This window comes from Bombus pyrosoma, linkage group LG6 (assembly GCF_014825855.1).
Source record: "Bombus pyrosoma isolate SC7728 linkage group LG6, ASM1482585v1, whole genome shotgun sequence".
NCBI classification, from domain to species: Eukaryota; Metazoa; Arthropoda; class Insecta; order Hymenoptera; family Apidae; genus Bombus; species Bombus pyrosoma.
The window spans coordinates 11,104,693-11,116,554 of NC_057775.1; the positions used below are offsets into that span (position 1 = coordinate 11,104,693).

The window sequence follows — 11,862 nt, forward strand, 5'->3', positions numbered from 1 at the left end:
ATATATTTATAATAATAGTGAGGTTTCATTATTACTGTTTATAATGTTAATGAAATTTTTAAATGTTTCGTATAACACATGTGTATATTATATAATATATAATACATATGATTTATAAAAGGTTTCTACAAGTGTTTGAATACTTTCATGAGCCACTGAAAACAGAACAATAATCATTTTCAACTATAATTCAATGGTAAAATGGGAAATTGTTAAAATTCAACGTTGTACGAATATGTATATCGGCCTTAATACATGCAATACTGCCACGATCGTATACACGGGTACCTTGTGACTGCGACCGTTGATAACATTTAGCGCTAAATTCACACAGCGGCGAAGATGTGTACTAAACGATTCGTTTCTTCGAGGATTCGTCTGCAAATGCCTATAGTGATCTTTCCGCATGGTCGCTCGACTTTATATTAGTTCTCACTGTTCGTTTTTATATCGGTGAGATTAGAAGAGCAAGGCGAAATCGAGAGAAATCCTTGACACTTGAGGACAGCGAGAAATTCGCGACAAAATGACGGGAGCAAGTGGCGCGAGCGTGGCCGGTAGTCCGCTGCCAAAATGGCAACTTGCTTTGGTTGTTGCAGCGCCGGTAGCGTTGGGTCTTGGTTACATGTATTTTAAAAACTCTAAACCGTCATCGAAGCCTAGTCGCAGTAAATCGAAAAACAACTTAAAGAAAAATGGCACGGCATGCGCCGATAAACAAATATCAATCGACACAGAGAATCCACCAAAAAGCACCAATGATGCAGAGGTTAGGAACATTTTGATTATTATATTTTCATTTTTGTTTTATCAGTAGATGGTGAATGTTTATGCGTTTATAGGGAATCTAAATGTGCAGAAATGTACATAATACAATGAAACATAAAATATATAAAGTGCTTGACATCTAATAGGTAATAGGAAACAAATCTCTTTTAACTTTATTTCTTTAATTATGAAAATATTTAGTTTCATAAAAATATGATTTTGCATAAATAGACTATTTACTATAGATTATTCATATTAATTTCTGATTTATTAAATCGCCTACAGTGAGTTAAAATGCTGAATGACTTATAAAGATAAATTATTATTATAAGTCTTGTATACTAAACAAAGGTATATCATTGTAGACTCCATTGGAAAAAGCTCAGAAATTAAAAAATCTAGGGAATGAGCAATTCAAAATAGGAAAATACGATGAGGCAATAAGTTACTACAATAGCGCAATTGAAACTTGTCCACAAGAGAATTCAGAAGCTGTAGCTACTTTTTATCAGAATAGAGCAGCTGCCTATGAACAACTGGTAATTTATTATTCACAGATGTTACAATATTGATATCAATGTTAGTTTAAATTACATATTACTAATGGCATGTTATAGAAAAAATATAGTAGCGTGAAAGCAGATTGTACAAAAGCCTTAGAATTAAATCCAAGGTATGCAAAGGCATTACTACGTCGAGCAAGAGCAATGGAATATTCCAATGAATTAGAATCAGCTCTAGAGGATGTCACTGCTGCTTGTATTTTGGAAAACTTTTCAAATCAAACTGCAATGATGATGGCAGATAGAGTTTTAAAACAATTAGGTAAATTGTGCTTGTAATATGAGGTTGTGGTATTTAACAGACTTAGGTAAAATATAGAGATATGAATCTGAGATTTTTTTTAGGTAGACAACATGCAACAGAATATTTAGCAAACAAGAAATTAATTATGCCTAGTAAATATTTCATCAAAACATATATTATTACTTTCCACAAGGATCCTGTTTTTTCAATGCTTCAAGATACCGATTATAGTGATATATCGCCGTAAATATTCATATTATTTTCAATTTTATCTTGCTACATTATTACTAATGTGTATAATTAAAATTTTATATGTTTGTATTTGGTGATTGTGTGTTGTGCTTTAGGGGTTTTGCTAAAGCTTTACAATGTGTAAAAGAACAAAAGTATGAAGATATAATACCAATCTGTACTGAAGAAATCAACAGTTCTGATCCAAATACATTGCCACATAAAATGAAAGTATTACTCTTACGAGCTACATTTTACATGTTATTAGGACAACATGATGCTTCAATTGAAGATTTTGGAACAATTATAAATAATGAGAGTGTTTCAAAAGACGTAAAAGTGAATGCCTTAATAAAGAGAGCTACCTTATTTATGCAATTAGAAAATCCAGACAAAAGTTTTTGTGATTTTGAAACTGCTGCTGGACTTGATCCTGAGTGCGGCGATGTTTATCATCATAGAGGACATGTATCAATTTTTATAATTTTCTATGAAATATTTAAAAAATCTGTTAAATATACATAATTAATTAACAAAATTGCAAATATGACAGTACTACTGTTGCATTGTAATATGATAATTAAAAAAGATGTATTATTCGATTGTAGGTAAATTTAATTATGGAAAAGATAGATGAAGCCAGAGAAGATTTTAGAAAGGCTGTTGAATTCAATCCTGACTTTGGAGTAGGATATGTACAAAAATGTTACGCGGATTATCGTTATGGGATAGTAGAGAGAAGTAAAGAAGTAATAGAAGAAGCCATGAAAAATTTTGAAGCTGCCTTTGAGAAATTCCCAAACTGCTCAGAATGTTACACTCTCTATGCACAGGTATAAATAAGTACTCTAAATATTCCAAAATCACTACGAAATAATATACAAATTCACTATATTTTGCCGGATGTCTTATGGTGTAGATGTTAACGGAATTACAAGAATATCAGAAAGCAGACACTTACTTTGCTAAAGCAATTGAAAAAGATCCAATTAATGCTACAGTATATGTACATAGAGGTTTATTACAACTACAATGGCATGGTAATGTTGAGAAAGCTATAGAATATATTAATAAAGCATTGGAGATGGATGATAAGTGTGAATATGGATATGAAACTTTGGGAACGATTGAAGTTCAAAGGTAAATTGCGATTTAGAAATATATCTCTTTTTTTGGTAGATAAGTAGCATGTAATAGCAACTTTTATATATTAATCTGAAACATAATTTCAATTTTTTAATAGAGGAAACGTAGAGGAAGCGATAAAACTATTTGACAAGGCCTTAACATTAGGTCGCACGGCTATGGAACTTACACATATATTCAGTTTGAGAAACGCCGCAAAAACACGGCTCACGATAAAAGAAAGATTAGGTTCCGATGTAATGTTGAATTTCCAGAATATTTAATAAGTTTTTATAAAACTATTCTGATTAAATTCGAAATTTCAAATTAGAAATATATGTGGTTACCAGAATTAAAGAATGAAGTTTCATATACGCAGTATGAACATAATTTTGTACAGGGTTTTAATAGAAGTTCTGCAATAATAGAATCATTGATTGATTTTGCAACTATACACATGTGTATTCGTTCATTATTCGATTCATAAACCTACCTATTCTATGAAAATTTCAAGTATATAATAAGAATCGATCATGGTTATTTTGTAATTACTTTATTATAATATCTTTTGCCGATAGTTTCTATAAATAAGACTTTTGAAAGTTGCATTTATGAAATATTTAATTTGTTTTTATTATATCTAAGATACTACAAAAGATAAGAGACCTATTATTACTATAATCGTTGATTTAATCTTTTTGTAACAAAAATTTATATACCATTTGCGTTATTCGTCTGTTTCACGAATTTGTCGTAATTAATTGTGTTTAGATTACTTAAGTGTCCTAAAAATTCTTTGCTATATTTAGAAAAGTATATTTTATATATGTAAATGCTACAGTGAGCGCGCGCGAGAGAGAGAAAGATAAAAAGCAATTGAAAACTTGCATAATTTAATAATAATTTATAATAGTTTAACAAATCTCATAATCATGATAAAAAAAACTGTATTTTGTATTATTTTGTGTATAAAGCTTATAAAACATTTTTAATCAAGTCATGTATAATTTATATATAAAAATATTAATGTGTTATATTATTTTCCAAATGTTATAAAGGTTATTTTATTCTAACCCAATTCTCAGTGCATTGTGATGTTTATAATTAAAGATCATTAAACGTTACAAAAGATAAAGGAACATGTTTTATTTCCTGACAATAGTATAACAAAATAATATTCGCATAATCCAAAGCTATTAATAAATATACATTAAGTAATAATAATTAGAAAGTATGAAAGTACATTTATATTGGAAAATTCTTCTATAAAAGAAGTTTAATATAACAGATACACTATTTCAATATGAAAAAATAAAATAACTTTGTACTTTCTAAATATGTACTTTTTCAAACCTCATAGAAAATCGAAGCAAGAGGATATCTTATGAGAAATGCTAATGAACTGCTAACAACCTGAAACATTAATAAATTTTTAACATATTAGAACTCACTGTGTAAATGGTAAATATACAAAGCATTTGCACTTCTGTGCAAATGAATAAATTAAATATGATATTTTCATATTTCCTGTAGAGAACTAAGAATATTTAAGAAACTATCAGAACTATTTTGTTAAGCTTCAGGTATAAAATATTAATGTCTTACCTGAATTAGCAACAAAATCAATGTAAGTGTAGGTTCATTTATTGGGCCAGTATTAATAAGCACGAAATTAATTAGTGTCAAATTATTACAAGTAACAATACCTTGATCATCTTCTTGCCATTTTATTATATTTAGTTTCCTAAATATCCATGCTATGAATTTACCTATGAAAAAAATTCGTTTAAATTTGTTAAATTAAACTCATATTAATATATATGTATATAAAACACATATTTTCATACCCACAGAACCAATATCCTTTTTATTGAATATTGTAGTACTAATATCTAACTTATCAGTTTTTTTATTGTATCTGCAAATAAATTGCACATGTAATACTTGATAAAAAATAATACAAAAGAATAGTTGATTTTTTGAGACCTACTTTGGCAATCTATGTCTAGGACATGGTATCAAATGAAATAACTGTGGTACACTATAAAGAAAGTTAATTATTTGTGGAATAAAAAATAATAAAGTTGTTTTGCTGAAATGTCCAATTATACCAACAACAGCAAATGTCATTCCAGATAAATAACAAAAAGTATCGCCCACAAATACCTGTGCTGGGTACCTTGAACAAAAAGATGATATCTTTAAAAAATTAATTTTATTGTGTATTGTCACATTATATACTACTATTTATTATTAAACTGAAGTAAAAAATAAAAGATGGTAATTTCTTCTAATAGACTAAAAGAAAAGATTAAGAATAGCATTTTAAATAATGTATATCTCTTTAAAGAAAACAAAAAGATTAAAAAATTAAATAAAAAATAAATCCATAAATAAATTATAGAAATCCTAAAATTAGATATTTCCAAAGTACACTGAAATTCCTAAATATAAATTGAATTCAATACAATATATTATTATCATATCAATACAATATTATCATTTATTGTACATAAAATATTTATTTTCAAAAGACACAAAGAAATTAAATAACTAATATTAAGTATCTAAAAATTATACAAAAAATTCTGCTTAAATATATTCGATCAAAAATTCATTTCTACGGCTGATTTTCGTTCGTTATTCGTATTTCCACGAGTAATAAATCTTTCTGATTAATTAATTGATACTTGGAGACGCGTGCGCCTTGAGTGGAGTTACAACCGCGCTTGATACGGAAGTAAGGTAAAAGAGGTTGAGTAGAAGGAAGCATTCGGGCGTGGTTTTCCAACTGGTTACGCTCCTTTCGGCAGGCGGTCCAGGAATACTTCTCGCAAATGCTAATGGAACGGCGGGATATCTTTCAATAACAAATTCGATCAGTCGGGGAGGTGAAAATATGTGGCATTATGATGCGAACGATTGTACAATCAGTAAAATACAAAAAGTTGGCTAGGAAACGTTGTTCTATTTGTTGAAAAAGTTGTCAATGAATGATTGAGGCCATTTAAAATTAAATGGCACGCTGGGGAGCGGTGACATCTCGATTTAAACGTCACGACGCGAAGGCATTCACATCATCATTTGCGTCAGACTATATTGTGAGTTTCGTATACGAATTATGTATACCTTGTATCAAAAACCTCATTGAACATTATTTAACGTTGCAATTAATAGCCGAAATTTATCAACATATGACAAAAATTACGCTTTATATGTAAAAGAAATTTTTAAATAAAATCTGGCATATAAATAAACTTTTTACTCTTTTTATATTTTAAACATGATTTCTAAGTGCTAAATATCGCTTGTTAAATATTAAAAAAAAATGTGAACTATCATTGGTATACAATGTATCATCAAGTTAAAATTTCATTTCATAGACTTACACGTACATTGACTGTATACATGCTTATGGATGGGCCTCTTTAGCAACGAAAATGTTATGATTAAAGTAAAATTCCTAGAAGGTGTAAAATGAAAAATTAACAAAATTAAAGGAAAGAATAGTGCCATGCAGCCCCGCCTAGATGGGAAACTGGCCTTACTATATACATTATTAGTTCTCCAAGTACTGATTGTTATGATTTATGTGGCTACAACTCCACCTTCTGAATTAACTATGTCTACAACTCATACCTCTGTTACATTTGTAAAATTCGACGAACAACAGGTAAGATACAAGTTATTTTATATGTTATTTTTAAGTCTAACAAAAATTTTAAGCATATATTAAATTTCAGGAACCAAAAATTCGACTAACTATTCATAAAAAGTTTCCTATCTACCAGACAATCAATGAAGAAGTAGTACTAAATGAGATCAAGACTTTCACTTTGTTTGAAGTATACAATCATACAATATGTTGGAAACATGGAGTGGATGATCAAAAAATGAGAAGTAGCGAAGACCTTCAGAAATGTATTTGTATTCATGGGTGGCATGGCTCTGACTGTGGTCAACCAGAAGTTGTCTGGAGAGCAATCATGGCATCAAAGCAAAATGTTAATCTAAAGCATCGTAAAATAGCTAGACGTATTATTCATACATTTTTTCTACATGAACATAACTCAGCAATTGCAGAAGTGATAGTAGAAGAACTATACAATGTAGTGGATCTTTTTGTAATCTGTGATTTCAGTAATGCAGAGGATAATTTTCATCATAAGCTATTTAAAGGTTTATTACAACAGAAACAAAAGAAAATTTTATATATAAATATAGCAACAAAGATGCACAAACCATCGAGAATAGTATCTAAATACATTTGGGACAAGTTGAAGACTGTAGTACGAAATTTAAGGGATGATGATATTTATATAACGACTGAACCAGAACAGATATTAAACTCCAGGGCATTAATGTTCCTCAAAGTATATAATGGATGGCCACAACCTATTGGTTTTAGATTAAGATGGTCTGTTTATGGATTCTTCTGGCAACATCCACTTAAGACAACGATAACAGTTGGTGCGTGTACAATTGGATTAATGCGTGAAGCTTATCAATCAAATTCTATTATGTTAGAACAACTGGAAGGAGATTTGAGTGAAAGAGATAGCCTAGGCCTAGTAATAGGAGATTTAAATCATTATGGAGGATGGTACTGTTACCTATGTCAGGCACCTGCAAATATTATAACTAATTTGCATAATAAAGTTAAATCCAAAGAAATTAAAATAGAAAAAACTATCGACGTACCGTTCATCGAGGACCTAATAGGAAGTGGATTATGGTTAGATGGAAAAACTAATCTCTTAAGAGTCTCTAAATCTCAGGACCTCTATTTTGCGCCTGAAACAATACTTAATAATACATGGAAATATGACTGGCTAGTAGAAAATTTCTATGCTAAATTAGACTATTATTGACATATTGGTCACACCTGACTGTGATATTAACTCATACTCAATACTCAATGTAAACTATATAATATTGTACTGAATTTATATACCAAAATAATATGTTGAATGAATTGTGAATGTTAAATGATTTATATACATATAACTTATAAAGAAAACAGTTGTAATTACTTTTTCTTATTTTATATACAACTTACCAATTAAATTTTAGTAAGCCCAGTGATGTTGCTATATATGGAAGCATGAAATACAATGAAAATTGATGTGCTTTCCACAGATCTCCTGATAGCTCTATTATATTAAACAAAAGAATGCTTATTGAAATTACTAAGCTCTGCCCAACTTCTAGACCATTTATACCAGCTAATATGTTTATAGCATTTGTGCAAAACACTGCTAGCATCCCCATATATAAATAATAAAATACCCAAAGATCCACTGAAAAACCAAACCATGGTCTTAAGGGTTTTGGCACAATAATTAATGTAGAATTAAAATTAATGTAATACACCATTAAAAGTGGTAAGGAAGCAATAGTAGGTAATAATAATTTGTGCCTCCAACGTAAGTCTAAAACATCATCAGCAAACCCCAAAAGTAACATACAACAAATTGACAGTAAAGCTGCCAAAAACTCCATAAACTGTAATTGAAATTTGATATATTATCATTTATTTAATTAAAATTAATATTAAATTTTCCATATAAGACATGGACATCCAATGAAAATTGTTTGTTGCATACCTCATTATAAGGGAAATTTATGTCATTAAATATATAGTTTGTAAATGGTACAGGAATAAAAAGAAAGAGCGTTATAAGAAAAAGACATCCAGTGACAACACCTAAAGCTTCGGGCCTGTAAAAAAATTGACATGTGCAAATTACCTGTAGCGAAATTAGTGCCCATTAGAAGAAATGAAGAGGCTATTAAAAATTATACGACTAAGGAAAATTCACTCACACTTTTTCACCACTCTTCTTATTCATATCAATACCGTATAGGTTAGCTTTGACAAACATATCTTTTATCTTCGGTATTAAACGTATAGTTAAAAAATACACAGTGATCGACATCGCGAAATTTATTAAAATTGGGAAAATAAATTTCCAACTATTGTCATCGTATATCACATTCAACATTTTGAAGATCGTACGAAAACAACATAAAACGAATCATATGTCTAAACGAATGATTGACGTGGCCTATTACTGATATTACCAATTATGTAGTGTTCTTTCGTGTAGATAGTGTAAATACAGTAATACTTCTTTTAAAATAGTACACTAAAACTCGATGTGTTAATGTATACATTTTTTCTTTTTAAATGTGAACATGTCGAACGCTTAATATTCTCAAGAAAATTACATAGGTAGGGGAAAAAATTCGTTACAAAATTTAACTTCGAATCGGGAAATTTTCAATAACAATATACTAACAAGATATTTTTATTTGTTTTACCTATAATTCTGTTACATAATGTTATTATATTTTTTCGATATTTTACAGTAAAAATAATACTTTCATTTTTGTATGTGACCGAAAATTCTTACGTATTACATCAAATTTTATTAATGGTTAAGATTTAGCTTAAAAATTACACTTTATTTTTACTGTTTGTTTTTGGTGAAAATTTCCTCTGAATAAATATATATTCGTCGTTAGTGCATGTATTTTTCGCGTAATACGATTGAGGTAATGTGATGTTGCAATATTGAAGTATTTGTTACACAAATATGACTAATTAATTTACATTCTTCTTTTCTGTTTTTGATTTTGATACAAATTATCAATTGTGATGTTTAGTTGTAATTAAAAAGTCAGAAATAATATTTTTTCTTTCTTAAATGACTTTTTAATATTACTTAACCTAGAACTGTCAAATATAAAGTATATCTTTCTTTGCAATGAAAAAATAACATGAAAGTAGCACGTTACAAATTATATATATAGAAATTTATATTATTAGTTACTTATAAAATTTGTATGTATACTGTACGTACACATTTTATACATCTTTTGTTAAGTTTTGTTAAGTTATTTCAGTGCAGATATAACCTTATATTTTTCTATAATTGATCATCTAATTTATATAGATGGATAGTGAAAAGCAAAAAGATGAGATTGTCGCATTGGAAAGTATTTACAATTCAGAAGAGTTTTCATATCACAAGGAGAATGATCAGTACCAATGTACTTTTACGATATTCATAAATCTTCCTGTAGATTATCAAGCAACATATAAAGATTGTAGGCAAGTGGATGAACCAGAACAAAAGATTAAAATATCTCATTTACCGCCATTAAAGCTTCATGTACTTCTACCAAAAAATTATCCTTCAGAGTTGCCACCTAAATTTACTTTATGTTCATCTTGGTTGCATCTCTCATTGTTAACTAAACTATGTAAAAAATTAGACAAGTTGTGGGAAGAAAGTAAAGAGCAAGAAATATTATTTACATGGGTAGCCTTTCTGCATGATGAAACTTTAGAATTTTTGGATATACAAGACAATCTTAATATGAGTCCTGCTTACACACGTTATAAAGAAACTTTGGAAAAAGCACATATCATTCATAAGAGTAAAATAGATAATATAGACAAAGAATGTACAATTGAAGATGCAAAGAACACCATAAAGAAAACAGTTAATGACAAGCAGTTAAGTAAGTTTGTAAGGAAATATCATGATAAAAGGGCTGTATTAGATTGTCCTATTGGAAGAAACCCAATACAAACACTGATCGATTACAATGAGAAACGTAACCAAATTGAATTCAAGAAAAACTTCTATACTTGTAAGATTTGTTTTGTGGACAAATTAGGAGAGCATTGTACACAATTTTTCCCTTGTGGTCATGTATTTTGTAAAGATTGCATAGCTGGCTACCTAGAAATAAGAATCAAAGATGGAAATGTGCAAAATATTTATTGTCCAGAAGAAAAATGTACCTCTGAAGCAACTCCTGCACAGGTGAATTTTTCTGTTCATTTCAAAGTCTGTTTCTATTCCTTTGATTATATTAATGTTTTCAGATAAAAGACTTAGTAAGTTCAGAATTATTTGCAAAGTATGATTCTATATTATTGAATGCCACATTAGATACTATGGGAGACATAGTATATTGTCCAAGACGTAATTGTCAGTATCCAGTTAGTCGTGAACCAAATGAACAAGTGGCAAATTGCCCAATTTGTCAATATGCATTTTGCGTTTATTGCAAAATGGTGTATCATGGCATAGAACCATGCAAAGTTTATTCAGGTATATTTTTGCAAAATATTACTTAATGTTTAAAATCATTAAATGATTGCTCATAATATGTAGTATTAAAAACATTAATATTTCAAATATATTTACTCTATTATATAGCTGAAATACATAAAGTGGTAGCTGAATATCAAGAAGCTCCTGATGATAAGAAACAGCAAATGGAGCAACGTTATGGTAAAAAACAACTCCAAACTTTGGTAGAAAATGCTATGTCTGAGAATTGGATTAAAAGTAATAGCCAAAAATGCCCTAAATGTCAAGCTGCTATTGAGGTATTATCTGATAATAAACAATAATGTTATTTAATATACACGTATGTAATACAGAATGATCTGTTTATTATAAAGATGGTATTGCCTTTGAGTTAACTCAATGGAATCACTCTGTATTGTATATATAGTGCAGGTACATTGTATATATAGTGCAATTATTTCACAGAAATCAGATGGTTGCAACAAAATGGTGTGTTGGCGATGCAATACATATTTTTGTTGGTTATGCAACACCGTTCTCAATCGTGATAAGCCATACGAACATTTTCAAGATATGGATTCTAAGTGCTATAACATGTTATATTATGGAATGCCAATTGAAGATAACGATGACGAAGGAGATGGTGACGACGAAATAGGAGATGACGTATATATGTGGCATAATTTCCAACTGTATCCAAATTATGAATCAGAAGATGAAGATTTTTATGAGGATATTGTAATATAAAATGAAAATAAAACATGAACATACACGTTCAGACGATTAGTAGCCATTATTGCTTCGTAAATTATTAATTCGC

The 11,862-nt window shown here is 29.2% G+C and overlaps 4 protein-coding genes across 12 annotated transcripts; 3 read left to right on the forward strand and 1 right to left on the reverse strand.

The window, feature by feature from the left end:
• Positions 1–56: 56 nt before the first annotated feature.
• On the forward strand, positions 57–3,385 carry LOC122568688 (mitochondrial import receptor subunit TOM70). The gene is made up of 8 exons (XM_043728712.1): positions 57–769; positions 1,134–1,307; positions 1,386–1,593; positions 1,677–1,818; positions 1,923–2,274; positions 2,415–2,639; positions 2,726–2,946; positions 3,050–3,385. Exons 1-8 carry the CDS (start codon positions 527–529, stop codon positions 3,213–3,215), a joined length of 1,731 nt encoding a protein of 576 aa, XP_043584647.1. The 5' UTR covers positions 57–526; the 3' UTR covers positions 3,216–3,385.
• A 428-nt stretch (positions 3,386–3,813) lies between these two features.
• On the reverse strand, positions 3,814–8,943 carry LOC122568691 (UDP-N-acetylglucosamine--dolichyl-phosphate N-acetylglucosaminephosphotransferase). 7 transcript variants are annotated; one of them, XR_006317178.1, is made up of 8 exons: positions 8,758–8,943; positions 8,538–8,652; positions 7,991–8,436; positions 5,556–5,771; positions 4,922–5,110; positions 4,783–4,849; positions 4,638–4,700; positions 3,814–4,344 (listed from the first exon to the last, which is right to left on the reverse strand). XR_006317178.1 is itself a non-coding variant. In XM_043728718.1 (8 exons), exons 1-8 carry the CDS (start codon positions 8,934–8,936, stop codon positions 4,279–4,281), a joined length of 1,380 nt encoding a protein of 459 aa, XP_043584653.1. In that variant the 5' UTR covers positions 8,937–8,943; the 3' UTR covers positions 3,814–4,278. The 7 variants fall into 7 exon arrangements, 6 of the variants coding, with proteins under 6 accessions (XP_043584653.1, XP_043584654.1, XP_043584652.1 ...); XM_043728718.1 differs by having other exon boundaries at positions 4,537–4,700; positions 4,779–4,849; positions 5,622–5,771; XM_043728719.1 differs by having other exon boundaries at positions 4,779–4,849.
• On the forward strand, positions 5,713–7,982 carry LOC122568693 (beta-1,4-mannosyl-glycoprotein 4-beta-N-acetylglucosaminyltransferase). The gene is made up of 3 exons (XM_043728725.1): positions 5,713–6,032; positions 6,315–6,604; positions 6,675–7,982. The coding sequence occupies exons 2-3, from the start codon at positions 6,446–6,448 to the stop codon at positions 7,800–7,802; spliced, it is 1,287 nt and encodes a 428-aa protein (XP_043584660.1). The 5' UTR covers positions 5,713–6,032; positions 6,315–6,445; the 3' UTR covers positions 7,803–7,982.
• Positions 8,944–9,027: 84 nt separating the features above from the next.
• On the forward strand, positions 9,028–11,820 carry LOC122568689 (E3 ubiquitin-protein ligase RNF14-like). Of its 3 annotated transcripts, none has more exons than XM_043728716.1 (5): positions 9,028–9,166; positions 9,891–10,769; positions 10,832–11,060; positions 11,169–11,341; positions 11,508–11,820. In XM_043728716.1, exons 2-5 carry the CDS (start codon positions 9,891–9,893, stop codon positions 11,787–11,789), a joined length of 1,563 nt encoding a protein of 520 aa, XP_043584651.1. In that variant the 5' UTR covers positions 9,028–9,166; the 3' UTR covers positions 11,790–11,820. The 3 variants fall into 3 exon arrangements, with proteins under 3 accessions (XP_043584651.1, XP_043584648.1, XP_043584650.1); XM_043728713.1 differs by lacking the exon at positions 9,028–9,166 and adding an exon at positions 9,269–9,489; XM_043728715.1 differs by lacking the exon at positions 9,028–9,166 and adding an exon at positions 9,766–9,789.
• Positions 11,821–11,862: the final 42 nt, after the last annotated feature.

Bases quoted from the DNA above. Each gene is read 5' to 3' on its own strand.
- LOC122568688 (XM_043728712.1), top strand. From the start codon at position 527: ATGACGGGAGCAAGTGGCGCGAGCGTGGCCGGTAGTCCGCTGCCAAAA. The intron at 1,594-1,676 runs GTAAATTGTGCT...GATTTTTTTTAG, and splicing joins TAGAGTTTTAAAACAATTAG to GTAGACAACATGCAACAGAA. The intron at 2,640-2,725 runs GTATAAATAAGT...CTTATGGTGTAG, and splicing joins GTTACACTCTCTATGCACAG to ATGTTAACGGAATTACAAGA.
- LOC122568693 (XM_043728725.1), top strand. From the start codon at position 6,446: ATGCAGCCCCGCCTAGATGGGAAACTGGCCTTACTATATACATTATTA. The intron at 6,605-6,674 runs GTAAGATACAAG...ATTAAATTTCAG, and splicing joins TAAAATTCGACGAACAACAG to GAACCAAAAATTCGACTAAC.
- LOC122568691 (XM_043728717.1), bottom strand. From the start codon at position 8,936: ATGTTGAATGTGATATACGATGACAATAGTTGGAAATTTATTTTCCCA. The intron at 5,111-5,555 runs GTAGAAATGAAT...TTTTTGTTCAAG, and splicing joins ATAACGAACGAAAATCAGCC to GTACCCAGCACAGGTATTTG. The intron at 4,850-4,921 runs GTAGGTCTCAAA...ATTTATTTGCAG, and splicing joins CCTAGACATAGATTGCCAAA to ATACAATAAAAAAACTGATA.
- LOC122568689 (XM_043728713.1), top strand. From the start codon at position 9,463: ATGTATTTTTCGCGTAATACGATTGAG. The intron at 9,490-9,890 runs GTAATGTGATGT...TAATTTATATAG, and splicing joins TTTCGCGTAATACGATTGAG to ATGGATAGTGAAAAGCAAAA. The intron at 11,342-11,507 runs GTATTATCTGAT...ATTATTTCACAG, and splicing joins AATGTCAAGCTGCTATTGAG to AAATCAGATGGTTGCAACAA.